The following is a 21,010-nucleotide window of genomic DNA, read 5'->3' as shown; positions in this document are numbered from 1 at the left end:
TTAAAAAACGTAGGATAACAAACTGGAACTGTGAGATTGTCAAAAAACCGTCTCAAGTTTCAGTCGTAGTCTACACAAGCAAGGTCCTTCCTGTTACCGTCGTGTATTGAAGCTCATGACATGAGCGACAAGTTAGAAGAGTTCCGCTTTCGATGAGCTATTGTTAGCACATTGCTATGCGTTGTCATGTGATGCTTCGGGCTATTTGTTCTCATAAACTGAAAAATGAGCGATGGTATTCAAGCGAATGTTGTTGTGACCTTTCAACAAAAGAGATGGTTTTACGGTGATGGTGCAATATTAGCTCCTATACTTCAAAATTGGAAACATTTCAGAATTAAAGTTTTCACCTTGCGTCTCGAGTTAAGGTATTTGCTTAAATTCGTAAACTTCATTCACATATTTTGTGCTGTTATCGCGATACTGGAACATCCAGATTATTTACGATTAACTGAATGCTGATATTTCGAAGTAAAAAGCTGTAAGAATTTCTACAAATTTCACTTCAGCTTCAACGATTATTTTAATCATTAACAATACTCACGCCTCTTCAAAATGTTATTGGGGAGTTTACTGAATATTAGCAAGACAAACCGAACTTTAACTTAACGACGTTTCCAAGTGATTACGTTCCACATGATTGAACCCGTGTTGTATAAGACGCGCGTTTAAATCGTGCCTAATAGAACAACGTGAAATTTTTGCGAGTAGCAACAGTTTTTGGACCTATGTAGTAGTTATCTAATATTTTTTATTACATCTGTTAGGCATTACTTGCATTATGGGTCTTGTGCAGCAGCTAAATGTATTATTATTCATTTGTCGTCTGAAACTATTCCATCAATGCAGCAGTGTTCTTTTTTACACTTTTATTTGCTTTTGTGAGACACAATTTGCTGTTAAATAACGAGAACATTCATACTTGTGCAAAATCTATCCAAACTCTGAAAACATCTTGAAACAGAAAATAAAAGTAAATTAGTGTTCTCTATTACTCTATATGACGCGATACTTTCTAGAATAAGCATGACCTTATTTGGAGTTCCTTTTAAGTATTTGTGTTGTACATGTTTTACCGTAGGCTATTTAAGGTGTTGGTTGTATGGAAAATAGTTTGAATTTTTGTGTAACTATTTTGAGTATATGAAGAAGAATTTTTTCAAAACGCATTTTTCATGTAAGACGTAGCGTACATACATTGTGCCCTTGTCAAATAAAATCATTGGTCGAAGACACGTTAAAATCGTAGAGGCGATTCCAAACGACGCTTATAGAGTTTGTTTTTATGCTTATTGTACATGATTGATACACTAAATACAATCTTGGTCTTATTCTACACCTGGATATAGTCTTACTTTAATTATTTTGAATTTCTTCTCCTGCAAATACAAGTTTTTAACAATTAAGTAAATGTAGTGACTTCTGGCAAAGTTTCAAGCGATCCCAATTTTAATTTAAGTTGATTCAATAGCAAATTTTCGCATTTAAAAGAAAATTTTTAACGCCGCATTTGTCAATAAAATTTGATATAGCTTACAATTTTAATTTTTGCAGAAGAAAAGTATAGAAACAAATACACAAACGAGGAAACACACCGATCACAGAAATATCATATGTAGTGTACTTAAAGCACAGCAGTGGTATGTAATAAAATACATCAAGCCCTAATTATGATAGAATTTGTCAATATTGTAGTAATTTGCAGATTATATAATAATTAATGCAATTGTGTAAGCTCATTAGCTAAATAGCCCTTGTCTTACTGTGTTGTGTATTTTAGATTCGTATGGTACACAATTGCAAGCGTCCAATAAATAGTTGATGTAAATTTATAGTTATAACATATAAATTAAGAGTTTTACCCAACAACAGACAATTTACTTGGTGGGTATATTAGGTCTACATACATACAATTGGTAGCGCAAAACAAATGATGAATGTAGCCAAAATATTGCGTACCGTTTGTTATTAACAAGTCGTTGAATGTTTAGCTGGAACATGAATATTCCTCCTATGTTTGTGATGAAGAAGAAGCGATTAAGCTAATAATTTCCATACAAGTCAAACTGCTCGCTCGCAGAAAAGCCAAAAGATAGACAGAAACGAGAAAGTTTTGGGACAAATCCATGCTGTGCCTATATCCATAAAGAAAATCATGATAAGCATTAGTTTGAATTTTAATAAACTAAACTTTAGACTGACTTTCAAAAACGACTAAACATGAATATCTTCACGATTGTGTTGTCACAAATATTTGGAAAGCAAACGAGTCAAGTAAAAATGAAGTTAATCAACCACCCGATAAAGTCCGCTTGGCCACGTCTGTGCTTTCCAACAACCAGCTGCGTGTCGTAGACAACCCTCACGTAGAAAAGAATCCCGCAACCATAGAATTGAAGCGTGCCATCCAATAAGCCGATGTATGATATTGCAACAGGAAAAGCCATTAGAAAGAAACCTGCAAATATACAGACGTTAAAAAGTTGACAGACATTGAGCTTCTCCATATGAGTATGAAGCGTTGTGATTAGCAATGTCTCGCAATAATATGACCCTGGTTCGATACCCAGTGGCGTTACCGTTGTAACGTCCTCGGGGAAGATATGGACGACGCTTTCTCCTGTTCAGTGTTCTTGGTTATCAGAACCAAATTCGGCAACGCGATACAAAAATCAAAAACGCAAATACAAACTGTGCGTAACAATCGGAACTTGCACAAAGACAGGCTCGGTAACCAGTGTTCGACGATCTGAAATCACCGCTAGTTTAATAACTCAAATTCTTTCTCTAATGTTCGGGCAAGATATTGTAATGAATTATTTAGTATCATTAATTATCAAACCATTTGCTTTAAATCAAAGTTCACTCCCAAGTGACAAAACTTGTGATCAAGAAACTGCAAAACTTTTGAATAATAGAATGCCAACGAACAAATTTGTAACATCAGTAAATAACCTTCCTTTGATCCTGTTGTTCTATACCATTATAACAAGTTTTTATGTGAACTTGCCTATATATAGATGTATAAGTTCAGAAACACTCACCGGCCAAATACAGGGACCACCTTCTTCAAAAATATTGTACACCAAGTGCCAACAATAGAAAACCACCGCTTGCTGAGCGAAATACCCGACTTGTGGTTCCATGATCTACCTCCAGAAAACCCAAAGTGGGTCGAAACCCAAAACCTAAGCAAAAGCGGATTTTGCTTCAAAGTTAACCGGCATGTGATGAGAAATAAATTATATTTTTGTAATAGTTTGTGTTATAAGCATCTGTTTGCGTTTGGTGCCTAAATAACCATTGTAGATTAGGCCGACTACTCACCACAAATGAAGGACATCAGAATTACAACTGAGAAACGCTGGATATTGGTGCTTCTACGGGTGAGATATCCGTAACACACAAAAATCATCGCGTAAAACATGGACAGTGATGAATAAAACTATAAATAATTATGAACAAATGTTTAATAGAAGCATATTGTGGATAGGCTGCTCGAGATGAATAGGCCTACGTCATAATAACTTTAAATTTCCAAGGTACGCTCAACATACTTACATTAAGTACACGGTTATACTAATACAGAATATCAGACAAATTTGCCTAAAAATCTTACTGGTGGTTCATATATTGGATTAATTATCAAGACAACTCCATTGCGGCCAAATGGGAAAGAGCTAAATGTTGATAAATGGGCTTGCTTGGTTGTAAAATCCATTACATGGAAGTAGGAAGCAATATAGGCACAAAACATAGACACTGCCGTGCATGTGAAGACATTGTGCAGGTGTTCTACCGTTACTCTTCCCCTGTCAATGAAGAAGTTTTCTGTTAAATTTCAATAAAAAAGCGCCATCTGCTGAACTAGTGTTAATTTCGTAGCGTAACTTATTCGCAGCTAAATTCATTCGTATTGAGCTAAATTTTAAATAACCTGAAATGTGCTCTCCATTTGAGAAGTCAGCTCAACAACTGACTACCTCATTACTACCAGTTTAAGTTGTTTTAGGTGCAATTCAGAAAATATTATAATTAAATTAAAAAGGAAAAATTTATTATACTATTACAACGCTAAACTGTAAACAACACAACACTAAACGCTACCACTAATGCAGCCTATACCGTTTAAAGAAAAATTATAACTTTCGTGATATAAATAATCTGTCATATATTCTACCAAGTAAAATAGACGACCTATAAAGATGTGTAGCCTATATGCGATATAGCCAACATTAAACAGAAATTTTAATTTACTCACAGCGGAGAAAAGTCTGTCAGTACGAACCAAGTGCTCATTTCTCAGCTTTTTGTAGTTTTAATTATTATTAGACTCTTACCACTAAAAAACTAAAAATATTAAAAGTGCTATAAAAAGACTAAAGCAACTATAATCTAAATCAAATCAATGCAAAATATACAATTTTTAAGAATCGTCATCATCTATAAAATCATATTGTTTCACTGTAAACCAAAACATGGCTTCATCACTTGAAAGTAAACAACAGCAGCTACTTTTCTGTGAGCAGAAAATCTGCTTCTTGCAAGCGGAATGTAAGCTCGACTTCAAAACAAAACACTGGTCTACAATAGGCTATATAAAGGGCATGGGTGCCAGTGATTAGCGATAAGGTACAGAGATAAAAATAGTTAATCAAGCAGACAATCACGAGGTTCTAAATACAAAGCGTCCGCTTGAAGCAAATGGGCTGATAGGAACCTGCAACAGGACAACGTTGGGAAAAAGAAATAAAAATGTTTTGTAACACACTTCCTCAAACTTTTGGATCTTCATAGTCGAACGATGAGTAACTTAAGTCTCAAGATATTCATGAAGTGATCAACAGAGAACTTTGTGAAAGTACAAAAACAACATTGATTTCAAACAAATGTGAAAGCTCTGGTCCGCGCGGCGAAGGATAGCATATTTATATATATTCTCATATACTGTATATTTTACGGGAATAAATATTTCATAGCTTATTTCGCTAAATCCGCGTGGCACCGTGACGGTGTTCTGCAACGACATTCGGTGTTTTCTTCCTTTTCTCTTCCTACTTTCGAATGAGGACAGGTTCATGTCACTCCATACAGACTCTGGAACTAGGAGATGATTTCTTCATCGATGATGTCGAGATCCGGTGTTTTTTGAGATGGTCTTTATAACTAGAAAGGATGTGGAGTTCATTTTCGTATCAGTGAGCATTCCTTTTCATTAAGTGTGCGTCTTTTTATCACGCAACGTGAAATCTTATTGTGACCTTTTGGTACAATGCTTCATTTTTATTTCATTTAACTTGTCAAAGAAATTACAATTGGATTTTTTCTGTTGTTTTAAATAATAATCGGCCATGAAAGATGTTGCAACCCTATGGTTGCCCGGTCTGTTAGATCCGAGTTTAGTTTTTATATCGTGAAAGCACACGTCAACGGGTACAACAATTGGTAAGATCTGTGCTTTGTGCTCGCCTGCAGGGAAAGAGAACGCTTTAGTCGCCAAATTTAACGGGTTAAGATTAAGCCCATTTGGCGAAAATTTTAAAAGTTATAATTTTTTCTTCCTACTTGTTTATTAGTTGTTTTATTTGGTTACATTTGGCAGTTTCAGCATTGAAATGTTGAAAACGCTATGCAAAAAAGGTTTCAGCGCCCTGCATTGGATTTAGATCAAAGTTTACCACTGATCAGACAGCAAGGTTAAAGGTTAAAGGTCAAGGATTTTCCTTGAGTATGACTGCCCGTGAACTAATCAACTAAAGCTAGTGCTAAGTCTATTGCATATATGTGGGGCTATAGGCTCTACAATATACTAGACAACTGCACACAGCGAAAATCCGCTGCTCACCTTGTGCTGGTAAACCAGTAAGTGGTAAGGTAAAGTGGTACGGTCGTTACGAAAACCTTTCTACAAACAGACTAGAGACAACTTTAACTTGGCCATAACTGGAAAACTTGTGTGCCCAGCAAGTTTCATGCAGCCGCTGGAAGGCTCGTGTTTAGAAGCATCCAACGCTGCTGGATTTTGTGGCCTTTTTAAAATCATACCTAGGCCTACTTCTTTATTTTTTCCTGATTTTAGGGGCAATTGAAATCGGTGTTAGAAACTTTTTAGATTTAACCTTAGGCTAGTCTATAGAACTGTTTTCACAGTTTAAAGTTTCCAATGGGCAAAGGTGACTCTTTTAAATATAATTTTGTCGGTTTGTATTAAGTAGGTACGTCTACTGGTATAAACTAAGGTCTAAGTAAAAGTGCAGTACATATACTGACATCATAGTTAAATAGAAGATGGCTTCTTTGACTGAATGCCCAGAGTGGAAAGAACTTGAAAAGGATTTTGCAGAATTCGGAGATTCAATGAAGATAAAAAATTTGTTTTCTTCAGATCCCAATAGATTCAACAACTATAGGTATATAATTGATCATTTAAACTGTGGTAGATAAGCTCATTAGGCCTATAGTTAATTTTACTTAAAATATATATCTTGGATATAAGTAGACGTATCATTTTAATCTATTCTGTCTACTATTTCTATCTACTAACTCAACTCTGCAGGTCACAGTAGTATTAAAAACATGCATCGCATGTTGTTGTTGACCCTTATTTGATCGTGTAAGACTTGTATACTTGATGTACTTTTTTCAGCTGATTAGTATGTTTTATTGGTATTTATTACTTTTTTTGTTGTACCAAGTAGGCTAGTTGCAAAAATTAAAAGAAATGCAGCACACTTGATATTTTATTATATTGATGTTAAACTATTCATTAAATTGCGATTTATTTTAAGAAAAAGTTGTGTATGTTGTTGATTTTAATATTCCTACTAAAATTAATTATTGTTGAAACATTATTTATTCCAGTATTATACTTGACACCCCCGAAGGTCCGGTTTTGTTGGATTACTCTAAGAATAGGATAAATGACAAGATCAGAAAAGACTTATTGGCCTTGGTATACGCTGCAATAAATTAACTTCTTTGTTATACAAATGCATTTAGATTTATAACTTTGATCTCGTCATTTGCTTAAATCTCTCTCCTGCAGGCTCGAGCACGAGGAGTTGAATTGATGAGGAATAAGATGTTTGGAGGAGAAAAGATCAACTTCACTGAAGTATGGCATTATTTATCGCTGACTGTCTTATAAGTTTCATTTTTTCTAACATTGTTAATTCTGAAATCTGCATGGTTTAGACCTACTATTAAATACATACGATATGTCTATATTTTGTTCTTCTTTATGTCATTAAACATATTGCATACCACTAATAGAAAATGTGTACAGTAGGAAGTAATATATATATATTTTCTGTTTTCTTTGCTGCTGAAACTTATATCAATAGGCAACTAAGTTCTTATTAAATTATTCCTCTATACATACATAACAAACCTATTTTATTTTCCTAGGATCGAGCTGTTCTTCATATTGCTTTGAGGAATGTGTCCAACACACCGATACATGTTGATGGTCGCAATGTCATGGACGACGTGAATGAAGTTTTGCGTAGAATGAAAACATTTACAGAGGTTTGTTTAAAATTGACACAGATCATTTACTTTGAACGACAATGCAGCAAAATTTGTAAAAGTTGAAACATTGCTACTAGTGTAGCGATGCTGCAAAAGCGGCAACAGTCCTGTTGATAAGCGCATGGCTCATAGCTCAACCATGTACAGTTTGAGTGAACATTTTCCTTTCGCTTGTGTGCACTGCATTGATTTACATTTTAAGTGTTTAAATCTTTGCTTTGGAATATAAAATAGCAAATCAAAATGAGGAAATTTTTACCGAAGAGCCTGTTTTTGTACCATGTTGTACAAGCCTGACTTTCTGCGAGATGTTTCTTGTAAGCCAAATGCATATAAATCACTTGAATACTACAAAGCTATAGATGTTATATACCAGAATGCGGCCAACTAACCACTTGCCGTGTCTAAATACAGCCTAAGGTCTTATGTGTGTTGGCTACTCAGTGATTAAGAAGCCCATTGTTTCTATACATAGAGTGTTCGATCTGGTTCGTGGAAAGGCTGCACAGGCAAGCAAATTACCGACGTTGTCAACATTGGGATTGGTGGATCTGATCTTGTAAGTATACACCTTTTTAAACAAGTGATGTTCATTTGCAGTTGAGCAAAACTAGCAGTAAGTATTATAACAACGCTAAACACTAAGTTACTCCAGGTTGGCAGCATGTATCATTGCGCCGGCATCCTTTTATTTGGGTTATTTAAGTCAGCACATTTCTAGATGATTGCCTTTGCAATTACAGGGTCCTTTAATGGTCACTGAAGCGTTAAAGCCCTATTCGGTTGGTGGACCAAGAGTACACTTTGTCTCAAATATTGATGGAACCCACTTGGCTACCACTCTAGCAAAGTTGAATTATGACACCACAATGTTCATTATTGCCTCGAAGGTAAGAAGCACAGGGTGCTCTAGTTGCATTTGCATCTCATTAAACCAAAATTTTGATTTACCATAACTGGTGGCATCTTCAAAAATATGTGTTACTGTAAACGTAGGGCTTTGTGTGGTGGTGATTTGCTTAATATAGAATAAATGTGATTTCCTCTCAAGCTTACTGCAATCGTGCTCTTTTGCTCTTTTTATCGTGTTTGTTTCCTGCTTAAAAGCTTAAGCAGTCGGCCTTTTGTAGTATCAGCATCCTGAAATGATTAATGACTTCTCAAGTCTTATATCACGTGTATATAAATAGTTAAATATACAGCTTGTGTTGAAAATGTGACTTTTTGATGCAAAATTGTTTATGCTGCCACACGTATCAATTTAAAAAAACCTCTACTCAATTCCATGCTTTAAAAATTCGGTTTGTTGTAAATTTTAATGCTAGTTTTAGCGAAGCGTATAAGTCTGTGCTATACAGCTTACCATAATAAATATATGATGTTTTGTTCTCAATTCAACAGTCGCAATTAGCTTGCAGCAGTTTTCGCCATGCCCTTGTTAGAGTTGGTTTCCAATCCAATTCATTTTTCTAAAGTTCACCATTGCTTAATCGGTTCTGTTTGACATGGTAAAAAATCTGTTTGAATGATTTATTTCAGACTTTCACGACACAAGAAACAATCACTAATGCCACGTCTGCTCGTACATGGTTTCTCGACCAATCAAAAGACCCGGCGAGTGTCGCAAAACACTTTGCTGCACTTTCAACAAATGCTGAGAAAGTTTCCGGATTTGGAATCGATGTCAACAACATGTTTGGATTTTGGGACGTGAGTAACTGGGACGTGTGTGAGAAGAATGTTGCTTTAAGTGAACAACCTGTCATGGTTTGGTTGGTGTTGTTTCATGATATGTTTTTATTGTGACTGACTTCTTACATATTCAGTGGGTTGGTGGAAGATATTCTTTGTGGTCAGCAATCGGCCTTTCAATTGCTCTTAACATTGGTGAGTTTTGTGCTTAGGTTCTTGTTGACATCGCTAAGCAAAATAAACCAGTGCAGACAAACTAACTTGAGGTTTTCACAACTTTTCACGCAGTGTGCAGCAATGTGATTCTGACTTGTCATTATCATGCTACTGTTAACTACTTTGTAAACCATTCTAGCTGAAGGCTTGAAAGTTTCTTGCTATCGTATTAGCTGCCAAAATGTCATCTGCAAATGTGATTAACAATTAAGTTGTGTTTCTTTATGACCTTTTCACACTAATGGTTTTCAACGTGACTTGTTCCATGCTTCAGCATGTATAAGAATCATTTTAATCTTACATCGTCAATTTTAGGCTTCGACAACTTTCAATCCCTGTTATCTGGGGCTCATTGGATGGACAACCACTTCCTTAAAACACCCCTGGAACAAAATGTCCCGGTCATGCTGGCATTACTTGGTGTATGGTACAATAACTTTTATGGTGCTCAAAGCCATGCTTTGCTTCCGTATGATCAATACATGCACAGATTTGCCGCTTATTTTCAACAGGTATGGTACGCACTGAAGTTAACTTTACACCGAACCTAAATATAACTTTTGGTTTGTTTTTTTTCCATTTTTTGATTTTCAAGTTAAATTTAAACGTTCTACTTTGTGACTTTTTACTTCAGGGCGACATGGAATCAAATGGAAAGTACGTGACTCGTTCCGGAGCTCAAGTTAATTATTCTACCGGACCCATTGTGTGGGGTGAACCCGGAACAAATGGACAACACGCTTTCTACCAACTCATTCACCAAGGAACGAAAATTATTCCCGCAGATTTTCTCACCTCTGCCCAAACGCACAACCCAATTTCTGACAAAAAACATCACAAGGTGAAAAACTTGCACTATATTTTGGTACAAACTGTTCCCTCTTATAAATCATATAATACTTTTTAAATCTTTATGCTGCAAAGCGACAGAAAATTATATTTTTTTTCATATTATTTTATTCCAGATATTGCTGGCCAACTTTCTGGCCCAAACGGAGGCACTTATGATCGGAAAAACTGAAGAAACTGTTCGAGCAGAACTGGAAAAGGCTGGGACTTCCCCAGAAGCAACACAAAAGATCTTACCACACAAGGTGAGATGTGGAAAGCGAACCTGGACTAAATTTTTCAACTTATCAAGTGAAATTCATGCTTTGACTTATTGGCATTAACCTAGTTATCAGCCATTTGTTCTGGACACCGTGCGATCTACACTTGACCCAGTAAACGACTGCTTTCCACTTTGTTATCACGACAACGTAACTCCTGTATTTTTCTAGGTGTTTCATGGCAACAGACCCACCAACTCCATTGTCTATCCCAAACTTAGCCCGTTCATTCTTGGCCTGCTGATAGCTATGTACGAGATGAAGATCTTCACCCAGGGGGTTATCTGGGACATCAACTCTTTCGACCAGTGGGGGTAGGTTGGCGCTCGTCCTATTTTTATAACAAATGTTGTAAAAGGTGTTATGCTGTCACAGCGCATTGAACTTGCGCGTTTAAAAAGTGGAACTAACCTTGATGCAAACTTGAACTTGATTGCAGGGTTGAACTTGGCAAACAACTCGCAAAGGTCATTGAACCGGAAATAAGTGCTCCCGGGGAAGTGACGTCACACGACTCGTCGACAAACGGTCTGCTGAACTTCCTCAAGAGAAACATGTAAAGCGTGTCCACCCAGTCTCTGATAACTTCAGTATATCTTCTCCATGTAATTGCTGTTATGATTAAGGTTCCAGCGATGTCCTTGATTTTGTGTTCTTGTATCTTTGATGTCGGTTGCACGCGACCGTGTAGGAGTGCCTTCATATTATTGTGACTGTACAAAGAATGCCATACTATGTAATACAATATATATTATTGCCTGCCACCTTAGATTATTATGTTGCACTTGTTACCTAATATATGGACTTTTAAGCATTACGTCTTGCCTTTATGTATATCGCTTTATTTCCAGTTTGCAGCGAGATCCAAACAAACTTGTCATTTGCGCCAGCAATTCAAACGAGTTGAAATTCTGAAAAATTATTACTCGCTAGAGAGCGGTAGTGTGCTATGGCATCGAAATATTTCAGGTCGAGAAAATTTGCTGCTCAATTTAGATCGTGCGCTGCCCATTCATTGAGCTTGTCTGATCTCATTTCCTTGATTAAGATAAAGATTGTTTTAGTTATTGAAGCTTGCCTTTTCGCTTGAGCTACCAATTTTGCCCTGGAATTTTTGCTCACGGTTTTCTACGACTGCTGCATAATTCCTCGTGTATTCTCATTGAATTTGTCCAAGTCATCTACTGCGTTTGACAATTGTTATGATCCAATTAAGGTTATTCGTTGGTCGACAATGTCACGTGGCTTTACCTGCACTCTTTGAACTCCTTCCCCACCAAAGTTATAGATCGTGCACGTCATGGATGCCACCTGAACTATTTGCATATCATTGTCATACAATTTGAAGACGCGGGGTACTTTTCATGCTTTTGACTTACCAAAAAAACGTTTTAGACGAATATTATATTGAGTTTGAAGTATTTTATTACTTAAAAAGACGTGGCAGGACAATATTTCATGACTAAAGCAAGCGCTTTTCAATCGTTACTGATGACTTTGCGGACGACAGCATCGAGAGGAAAATCCCCAAATAGGTAAAGATGGTCAGAGACATCCTATACAGCCTTGAAAAATACTTGAGATTGAAGTTTGTTTTGAAAAGCTTAGGAAAGGTTAAATTAAAAGTTTCTGCGAAATTCTGTCATTCATTTTGATATATTTTCGTTCTCCGCCTAAAATACAATTTAATTTTTTCAGCAAAAACCATCGACGTCAAAAACAAAACAACAATTTATTCTGCAGGATTCTCCGTAATGTGTGCTTTAACCCACGGCATCAACTTCATTAGATTTGTGTAATATCCTGGTGTCGGTTTATCAATCCCCACGTCTCTGTAGCTTTGTCCACATCCATAACCCCAACTCACAATTCCTATTTGTACCCAACACGAGTGCTTGGTGTCAGGATCGTAGACCTTCATTAAAGTAAGATGTTAAAAGTTTAAGATGCTGATTAAATTCTGTTTATGTGATGCAGCAAATTTGATAAAAACCTTCAATATTTTAGGACAAAAAAATGCTCTACGTCCATACTTTTTGTGTGTATTTGATGCATTCTATTATGTACGCTCACCTCTCGAACAAGAGGGCCACCGCTGTCGCCCTTGCATGTATCAACAGCTTCATGCTTGTTCCCAGAAACAGCGCAAAGCATGTTGTCGGTGTAATCGACGTGCGGAGCAAAACCCCAGTCAATATGATTTGTGGCGACGTCGTTGCATCTACGTTTTTATAAAAATGTATGTAAGTTAGTTACTATGCCCTTGTAGGTCGTATGATTGTACTGAGATGGTCAGAACAACAGAAAAATAAAGTTATAAGAAAGTAATCAGAACCTACAAGTCAAAACTTTGAACTTTCAGCAGACCCTGCCGCAGAACCGTGGAAGGTCTTGCGTTTTGATGCAGTTGCTCTTGTATTTCTGCCAATGTGTGCCCGAAACCTGTGGCGACCGCCAAAAGAGTTTTCTGCGCTTTGTTAGCTTCAATAAGGAAGTCGCCTGATAAGAAGATGTTCATTAAAAGATAGATAAACTAATAGATATCACCATTTACCCGACAAAACATTCAGGCAACAATTATTACAAAAAATTTTTACTTTGTTTCGAGCAACTTTCTTCTTCGTTTTCGGTTCCGTCAAGATCATTGTATTTTCTAAGGTAACTGTTAAGGCAGTTGTTCTCCATACAAGGCAAGCAGACAGGGCGAATGTAATCAGTGTAGTTCACCCAACCAACGTTCAAGATTGGTTCTTCCCATCTCTCGCTTCCAGGAACTAGTTGGTGACCGATCTTGATCTGCAAAAAATCTTTCTCATTTTAAAAAACGGCTTCATTGATATGTTTTTCTGAAATGTTGACATAAAAGCTTTCAGAGTAATTTACACAACATTAATAAAGTACACTTACAAGAGCGATGTCAAAGTCGAAATTTGCATAACTTTCGTGTATAATAATTTGATCAGCGACAAAGATTTTGACAATTGGGAGCAGTTTTTTAGCAGCTGCTGTAGGGCGTTTATGAAGACCTGTTTAAAGAAGAATAGGATTAGTTTTACAGTAACTCACACCGACGTCATTTTTTTCAGATCAAAGTAATGACCGCACCGAAAGTGACAACAAAATCGTTTGCCCAATCTGAAATTTCCTTGTCTTCATATTCAAACAAGTGAGCGGCTGTCAAAACCCAGCGGTTATTGATGACGCTTCCGCCGCCGTAAAAGTTCGATCTTTTGTAAGTCTGTGGAAAGTATTTTAAAGAGAATTAACTCCAAACTATTTCTCTCTCCATCACATGACAATTTTGTTGGATTGATAAAAAGTTGCACCAACAGACATGAAGCTTTAAAACCTTGCCCCAGTCACCGGTGTTCAACTCACATCCACTACTTTGCCGTGAAACTTGGTTATGACGGCTTGCCATGGCCAGGATCTATCTGCGGCGATGGTCTTGTTACCTCCCAGTACCCTTCCCACTCTTGCTTGCTGCTTGACGCTTCCAACGTCACCGGCCTGGCCGCATGCGCTGTAATCTAAGGAAAAGCAGAACCAATGAAATGTGTGATTTTGGTTGAAGTAGTCTAAAGGCGTTGAGCTTTCGCCTTTATTGACATTTCTAACCTCACAAAGATGACGTAACAGCAACTTACCGATCGTAGCGTTCGTAATCAGGTCAATCTTGCTTTGGATGTTGTAAAAGTCGTCGATGAATATGAAGTTCTCGTATTTATTCTGAGCTAGTCCCAATAATTCTGTGTAAGCTTCTTCGCCTTCTACCGGGTCGATGCAGTCGAGGCAAGTTGTGATGCTATAAAACTACCGCAAGATGATAAATAGATGTTACAGTTTTTTACCTACTGCATTTATGAAGATTTAATGACACTGAGAAACCCAAGCCTATTTGCATATAGTACAGTACTTATGGCTATACCGTAGGGGGGTTTTCCCTTTGACTGAGAACGAAAACCAGGTCTTCTGGATCTGGCCCATCATTGTGTTTTCCTTGAATGAATGCAAGTGGGCGTGTTAGGGAAACAGAAAGTGAACACTTCGCCTTTTAAAGAAACATTTCCAGTTATAAGTTGCCGCTCTTACCATCCGTCAAAATGAAAACGTGACGTTTCCGTTCTTTATTCTCGTCCTGAATGTAGGAGAACTCAAGTTGTTGCGCCAAAACTTCAAGCGCTTTATAAGTGTTCGTGCCCTGCTTAATTCGCTCTTGAATATTGGCTGCAAATATCAAAGCGAACGAATGATAGCAAATACCAGCTTCTCTGAGCGCTTAAATATACAAAGGGCCGATTTGCTCATTAACGCGATATTGCTACCTCGATCCTTGTAGATATTTCTGAGTATTTCGATAACCCCTTCTGCTGAAGGTTGAAGGTTGATCAAGTTCAAAAATATTTCCGTCCTCAGAGCAAAGACGATGATACCATAGTTAATTTCACCGGTGGCGTTTGCGGTAAGCTGAAAGTGAGCAAAGTCATATTATATAATTCAAACAAAATCGCGCTCACAGAGAAGGGTTGCACGCAACAAGAATTTGTGACATTTCTATGTAATATTTCTACAACTCACTCTTTCTATGAGCTTCACACAGAATGTTAAGGAATTGTTCAAGGCTGTATCAGAGACACTTTTTGACAGATCAATCACAAAATATATCTCATGGCCGGGCCCAAATGTGTTACTGATGAATCTTCCGGCTCCATGACGCTTCGAGTTCTCCTGGATGTGTCTGGCGCTCTCCTCAAGCTTGCCAATGGCAGCTGAAACGCTGTCTCGAAAGCGAGGGTCTGAGACATTATTAAAGATACGAGAAATCGATTAAAATGACCTTCAACGATAAGACAAAATTGTTTGAAACATATGTGCGAATATGGAGGGATAAAGTCAATATCTTGACCACGAGACTGATGGGAAAAATACTTAATTACAGTCGAAGGCGAGAAATAGGAGACAGACAGATTGCATTGAACGACCGATTGCACTAATATTCACCCACTAACCAAACGAAGACTTTTTTCAAAATAGCATCTCATCATCTACACATAGCAGTGGAGTAAAGATACTTTTTATAAAGTAATATTTTTGTGACGGAACTGCTTGTTATTTTGCTTGTTATTAAGGCTTGGATTACGCATGTGTGCTGTACATGTGAATTTCATACGTTTTGGTGGAAGTGGTTTCACATACTGCAGTATTAATATTTCAAAAAATAATTTCAGCGTTTCATTCTCGTAACTATCCTTAATCTTAATCCAAAATTCTCACCCACGCACAATGGTGCACCGTTTCCAGTCCACTGTAAGAATTCAAGGCATTCCTGCACTCTCTCCCCAACCATGGAGTACCCTGGGTTACATTCGAAGATGACCGTGTCGCCCACTTCCAGGTCTCTAGGTGCCAATCGACTCCTCCCTATTATTCTTCCATTGACTGGGATCCCAGGATGAATACATCTGTTATTCGCACGACCTTGAGAATCTGTTGAAAAATACAGTGATCTGGATATCGCTTGTATAAAATCTTTCCAAATAGGTCCAAATACGCACGAATTTTTTGTGAAACCTCTTTATAACATTCTTGATCTTAAATGTAACTCAACCAAATAACATCGTTTCATATACGTCATATCTTATCTTATACGTCATGTCATATCAAACATAGCTCATATCTTAGACGTCTGATATACTTATTTAGGTTCATCCACGGAAATTACTTAAACTTCTACTTCGTAGGGGTAATAGCAGGCTTGTCCATGGGAATGGGATTCCCACGAGAATCCCATGGGAAATGGCCCATGGGATGGGATGGGATGGGACAGCACGAATTGCAATTCCCATGGCATTGAAAATTTGCTAAATGAGCACAGTGACTCGGAATATGAGTACCAATGATAATAAATTGTCATAGATAGACAACTTTTCTGAACTTTAAAGTTAACAAAGTCAATAAATTTTGTCGTTTTGTATCTCTCTTTGTACATGTAGTCAATTCTAATAGACATTAGACTTAAATTTCCATAAATTTAATAACATTTATTGAATCGTATTTTGATGGGATGGCATGGGATGGGATGGGATGGGACAGAAAAAAATGTCCCATGGACAAGCCTGGCGTAATAGCCTATGGTTAGGATTATTTTCCCTCACCATCCTTGTCGTCACACACAGTTGGCCTCCCGCTCCATCGACCGTTGTTCTGGCAAGTGCGCACGGTGCTGCCGAACGTTCTCTTGCTGGAACGACATCTAAAAGTGAAACTTTGTCCGGGGTGGTATGGTCCCGGCACCCAATCCCGAACTTCGCCACCCATTTCTTCTATACTGCGCGATGGGTCTCCGCATTCAACTCCTAAACAATTCAGAATGTAAAGCTAGTTGCTGTTGAGTTCTTCAGTTTCTAACTTCGTTTATGTGTGTCTAACATACGTTCGCAGACCAAGGGTTGTCCGTCCCATGTACCACCGCCTGTACACGACCTAGAAGGCGATCCGGAACTGATGAAGTAACCTTCTGCGCAGCTGTAGTGCGCAACCTTTTCAAACCCTTCCCCGGAGTATTCGATTGTTGCCATTTCCACTGGAGGCGCTGTACCACAATCCACGTCTGTGTAATTTGACAAAAGAAAAGTTAGACGGCGTTCATTTCTTAAAAAGTGTGCTGTGAAGCTTTCAAAATTTCCGTAACAACCTGGATTGACGCATCTCCTACCGCAATGACCGTCACACATGCATTTCGTATTCGCTTGGCAATCAGCATTTGTAACACATGTATCTCCACAGATCATGTTGTTGTTTACAACTTCCAAGATATCAAAGTTCCTGCATGCCACTAGAAATTCAATTTAGCCGATTGTTATTCATCGACGACCGCGAAAGCTGGTACAGCATTTCATGATGAAACTTACGTAAACATCTGGGTCTGTATTGACCGGTAATATGCGTCCATCCTTTACGTCCGTGGCAAAACGACCGGATGTTATCTGGCTGTAATTTGTAACCTGGCTGACAATTGTATATTGCCTGGTCCGAGTACTCGTAAGAAGAACCGAAAACTTCAGCTTCGTAGTCGGTTCCATTTCGATGCGTCTTCACTCTGATCACTTTGATATTCTCCAAGTTCTCAATGGAAGGAGGTTTGCCGTCACATTTGTTTTCTGCATTTTAACAACATAACATGATTTAGAGAAAGGAAAGAACACATGTCCTTCCCCCACAAACCCATTTGGGGGGTGTAACTTATAACCGTTTTCACGTCTTTTATTCTTTAGGTTCATCGCGTTTTGTTGTTCGCGATTTACGACGAGCTATATTCATTGCAGTAATGAGATTCGTGAAGGCTTTAGACAGCTTCGCTACAAAACAACGATCACAGTCTAGAACATAATATGCATAATGAGCTGGTGGTCAAATACAGCAAACTTCCTTTCCTTCTGCGGTTCTCAAGCATAGAGGGAGTAAAATATGCGATAGCCAACTTACGAATAAAGCAAATTTGCTCATTGTAGTTGCTGATACGAAGATGTTTATGGTTCAATCGAGTTCTTAAAATGAACTCTGTCTGTCCGTTTTAACAACATCAATATCGGGTCTTATCACGTTTAAGTTTTTGTAACAACAACTCACCAGGATTGATGCAGGAGAAACCGCATTCGTAATCACAAAGACACAATTTCTTTCCCTTGCATTTGTCCTTAGTTATGTCATGCGTTAGCTCACAGATCTTCCTGCAAGGCCTTCCAATTGCATCAGCGGCGGCTTGGTTGCGAGGACCACACGTCTCTGTAAACAAGAAAATAGAAACTGAATTGACCGACAACATTGGTGGTTGCTATACACCGTGTGCTTCGAATACGTACAAGTTGTATTGGATTTTTAGATATTGGAATACACTAACATTACAGAAAGCTTTAAAGTTAATGAAAACATTTTATTCCGCTTTTTTGGAAGCTGTAGGAAGTCTACTGTAGTGTCGGCCCAATTATACAAATCTATGAAAAAAAGTTTACTCTAGTGTAGTTTTGGCAAAACGTGAAAAACCACACGCTATTAATAACTAATAAATTTCAACTCAAACTTTTCTATAAACATGAATGTATTGTACATTTAGTTGCGCTACGATTACCTGTATTACTATATCTACGCAAAAAGCAACTTAATTTTTACTGTAGCCATAGCTTGTATGACAAGCAAGTTCATAAAACAAAAGCGAATTTTTTATGAAATACGCCAATTAAGTCAAAGCATGCAATAACATCTTTTAAATTTTCAAGCTTAATTTTTGCCTAATTTGTTTCAACTCACGTTGCAAGTGCTTACAAGTCACAAATCCTAATAGAAGTAGCACCGATAATACAAGCAACGTTATTCTCATGTTTCAACTTAACCTGAAATCTGCAAAGTAACCAAAGTTATGCTTGAGTTACGCTGGCGCTTAACTATACTTCGCTATTGCTATAATTTTATGTAAATTGACGCTTTCTCTTCAAACAAAATAACAGGCTCAAAAAGTTTAATTATTTCCGTTAGTGACGTACACTATAGCTAGGTGGTTAACAATGCATTGCTGCTTTTCACCGCATCAGGGAAATGTTTTTCGGTTATTCTATACGGAAACGTTTTTTCGTTTTTAACAACATTAATATCCTTTCTGGAAATGAAACATTTTACTACTTGAGCAGACGTGACGGAACAGCCTTTCGCTATTTTTTCCTGACTAAAAACGTGCGCTTTTTAACCGGTACTGATTTCACTGAAAACAACGAGCAAAAGTGCCCAAATACGTAGGGGCTAGTTCCGCTTACGTCACCAGCGATATCCAAGACTTGAAAAACACTTCAGACTTAAGGTTGTTTTGATAAGCCAGCGTAGATCTTTGCTTAAATTTTCTGCTTAAATCTGTCATAGCCCAGGGCGCATAAAAGTTTTTGCAGATAAGGCTGCTTAATGAACTCTGTGGGAATTCGCGCTAATTGGTTTATAATTACGGCAAGGTCATGAAAGTCGTGATGCGCAGATTATATGCTTCTATTTCTGATGAACTTCCAATTGCCTGAAAGTGGAATGAACCACAGCTAACTTGATGTGACCAATTTTGATTCTTTACACCAAAGGTTTGACGAATTCCTTCAAAATAACGTCATTTAAACTTCAAACGAATGGCGTTGAAATTGAGTCATTAAAGAAACAATCACAATCCACAAACAGGTCACATCATTAAACTTATTTGAATAATTTGCTCATACAATGTGTTTGCGATGCGCGTCTATGTTGGGTAGCATGACTAATTCCTTGACTTTGTATGTTTTTCTGTTTGCATTTAACTGTGAAATGTTTTTCTCATGTCGAAACGCGATTCACAGAAAGCACTGACGTAGCCGACCTCTTCTGTTCATCTTAGAGAACAGTAGGGGTTTTCCGAGCCAATTTTTTTTGTTTTTTTTGTGACGTATTTTTGGCGATAATAATCTTATGATTTTCTATTAAGAATTGATGCGTGACCACTTTTTGCTTGTTAATATTTTCGCCGCCGCCAGCACTGGGAAAACCAACATGCTACAAAATAGCGTCTGAAATTTTCGTGTTTTGTCTTTATTCTTCAGTTTCAAAAGGTCGTGAACTTCATGGATGAAAGCTCAAAGTTTACGTCATGTTACGCAACTGTTGTCGAGGACTAGCATGCCTGGAAACATACGCCCTTCGTTAAAACCAAGAATCTAAATAGTTATCATAAAACATAAAGTGGCTTGTTTATCCCTAAAAACTGCTGCTTTCCAAGAAACCTGAAAAGAATAGGGAATTATTCTGAAAAAAACTGTCGCTAATGACTGATTAGTGGGTTGTAGATAAAAATGTCGTTTGTTGGACGATTTTAGATAAACTTTTCCACAGTCTTTGTTGTTGCCTGACGCAAACCTGAGGGTTCAAGCTTGTAAGATTTTTTTTGGTGAATGGATTGCTAATTGATAGTTAACTGTTTTCCTATGAGTTTTTATATTATCTCCCAAGCCTTGTCTTTTACGATGCACCGGTCATGCGGTAAAAGATGGGAATCTTAAGCGGGTCGCAAGTTGGCGCTATGTATACAAAAATGGTCGGTCATAACTATTACGCATTAAAACTACAAAATGAAATTAAGATGTTTCATACTGCAAAAATTATGTCCATGTTCTCTACTTGTTTGGTATTTTAAGAGAAAATGTAAAGTGTGAAGTGTCATGCCAACGTTTTCTTTCAAAAGCGTTAATATTCTTTGACCGACTGCAATGATTCGACTGCATTGAAATGTTTAACACGGTGAAGAGCAATAAACCATCATTTTCATGCAACCAGCCAAGAGATTTCAATTGCGCGGTTTCTTTGATTGATTTCTTTGAATGATAGTTTAAGATTTTGCGGAGAAATATAAACAAAACCCGAGTGTTTTCTCCATTTAAAATAGAATTTCCAAACAGCTACTG

The 21,010-nt window shown here is 37.5% G+C and overlaps 3 protein-coding genes across 3 annotated transcripts; 1 reads left to right on the top strand and 2 right to left on the bottom strand.

Moving 5' to 3' along the window:
* Positions 1 to 83: 83 nt before the first annotated feature.
* LOC143469535 (uncharacterized) lies at positions 84 to 4,352 on the bottom strand. The gene is made up of 6 exons (XM_076967269.1): positions 4,262 to 4,352; positions 3,620 to 3,812; positions 3,328 to 3,445; positions 3,045 to 3,188; positions 2,299 to 2,458; positions 84 to 2,135 (listed from the first exon to the last, which is right to left on the bottom strand). The coding sequence occupies exons 1-4, from the start codon at positions 4,297 to 4,299 to the stop codon at positions 3,070 to 3,072; spliced, it is 468 nt and encodes a 155-aa protein (XP_076823384.1). The 5' UTR covers positions 4,300 to 4,352; the 3' UTR covers positions 84 to 2,135; positions 2,299 to 2,458; positions 3,045 to 3,069.
* A 1,842-nt stretch (positions 4,353 to 6,194) lies between these two features.
* On the top strand, positions 6,195 to 11,364 carry LOC143468196 (glucose-6-phosphate isomerase-like). Its single transcript, XM_076965227.1, has 13 exons — positions 6,195 to 6,410; positions 6,862 to 6,952; positions 7,046 to 7,114; positions 7,408 to 7,527; positions 8,006 to 8,089; positions 8,274 to 8,420; positions 9,070 to 9,240; positions 9,357 to 9,417; positions 9,754 to 9,950; positions 10,073 to 10,279; positions 10,404 to 10,532; positions 10,719 to 10,861; positions 10,987 to 11,364. The coding sequence occupies exons 1-13, from the start codon at positions 6,289 to 6,291 to the stop codon at positions 11,105 to 11,107; spliced, it is 1,662 nt and encodes a 553-aa protein (XP_076821342.1). The 5' UTR covers positions 6,195 to 6,288; the 3' UTR covers positions 11,108 to 11,364.
* An 820-nt stretch (positions 11,365 to 12,184) lies between these two features.
* On the bottom strand, positions 12,185 to 19,013 carry LOC143468194 (complement factor B-like). Its single transcript, XM_076965223.1, has 19 exons — positions 18,855 to 19,013; positions 18,177 to 18,332; positions 17,459 to 17,707; positions 17,242 to 17,382; positions 16,981 to 17,157; positions 16,703 to 16,903; positions 15,822 to 16,034; positions 15,126 to 15,343; positions 14,873 to 15,014; positions 14,640 to 14,774; positions 14,476 to 14,546; positions 14,195 to 14,360; positions 13,926 to 14,077; positions 13,653 to 13,785; positions 13,455 to 13,573; positions 13,145 to 13,343; positions 12,887 to 13,046; positions 12,621 to 12,768; positions 12,185 to 12,462 (listed from the first exon to the last, which is right to left on the bottom strand). The coding sequence occupies exons 1-19, from the start codon at positions 18,922 to 18,924 to the stop codon at positions 12,280 to 12,282; spliced, it is 3,033 nt and encodes a 1,010-aa protein (XP_076821338.1). The 5' UTR covers positions 18,925 to 19,013; the 3' UTR covers positions 12,185 to 12,279.
* Between the last annotated feature and the right edge of the window lie 1,997 nt (positions 19,014 to 21,010).

This window comes from Clavelina lepadiformis, chromosome 8 (assembly GCF_947623445.1).
Source record: "Clavelina lepadiformis chromosome 8, kaClaLepa1.1, whole genome shotgun sequence".
NCBI classification, from domain to species: Eukaryota; Metazoa; Chordata; class Ascidiacea; order Aplousobranchia; family Clavelinidae; genus Clavelina; species Clavelina lepadiformis.
The sequence above is the reverse complement of the archived record's forward strand: the minus strand, read 5'-3'. Positions and strand labels throughout refer to the sequence as shown.

What these genes read in the sequence shown, in the direction of transcription:
- LOC143469535 (XM_076967269.1), bottom strand. Translation starts at nt 4,299, where the DNA reads ATGAGCACTTGGTTCGTACTGACAGACTTTTCTCCGCT. An exon ending in CTGACAGACTTTTCTCCGCT is followed by an intron (nt 3,813 to 4,261) that starts GTGAGTAAATTA and finishes CTTCATTGACAG; the next exon opens with GGGAAGAGTAACGGTAGAAC. An exon ending in TCTGATGTCCTTCATTTGTG is followed by an intron (nt 3,189 to 3,327) that starts GTGAGTAGTCGG and finishes GCTTTTGCTTAG; the next exon opens with GTTTTGGGTTTCGACCCACT.
- LOC143468196 (XM_076965227.1), top strand. Translation starts at nt 6,289, where the DNA reads ATGGCTTCTTTGACTGAATGCCCAGAGTGGAAAGAACTTGAAAAGGAT. An exon ending in GAAAAGACTTATTGGCCTTG is followed by an intron (nt 6,953 to 7,045) that starts GTATACGCTGCA and finishes TCTCTCCTGCAG; the next exon opens with GCTCGAGCACGAGGAGTTGA. An exon ending in ACATGTTTGGATTTTGGGAC is followed by an intron (nt 9,241 to 9,356) that starts GTGAGTAACTGG and finishes TTACATATTCAG; the next exon opens with TGGGTTGGTGGAAGATATTC.
- LOC143468194 (XM_076965223.1), bottom strand. Translation starts at nt 18,924, where the DNA reads ATGAGAATAACGTTGCTTGTATTATCGGTGCTACTTCTATTAGGATTT. An exon ending in GACTTGTAAGCACTTGCAAC is followed by an intron (nt 18,333 to 18,854) that starts GTGAGTTGAAAC and finishes TCTTGTTTACAG; the next exon opens with AGACGTGTGGTCCTCGCAAC. An exon ending in AAATATCTACAAGGATCGAG is followed by an intron (nt 14,775 to 14,872) that starts GTAGCAATATCG and finishes TGATATTTGCAG; the next exon opens with CCAATATTCAAGAGCGAATT.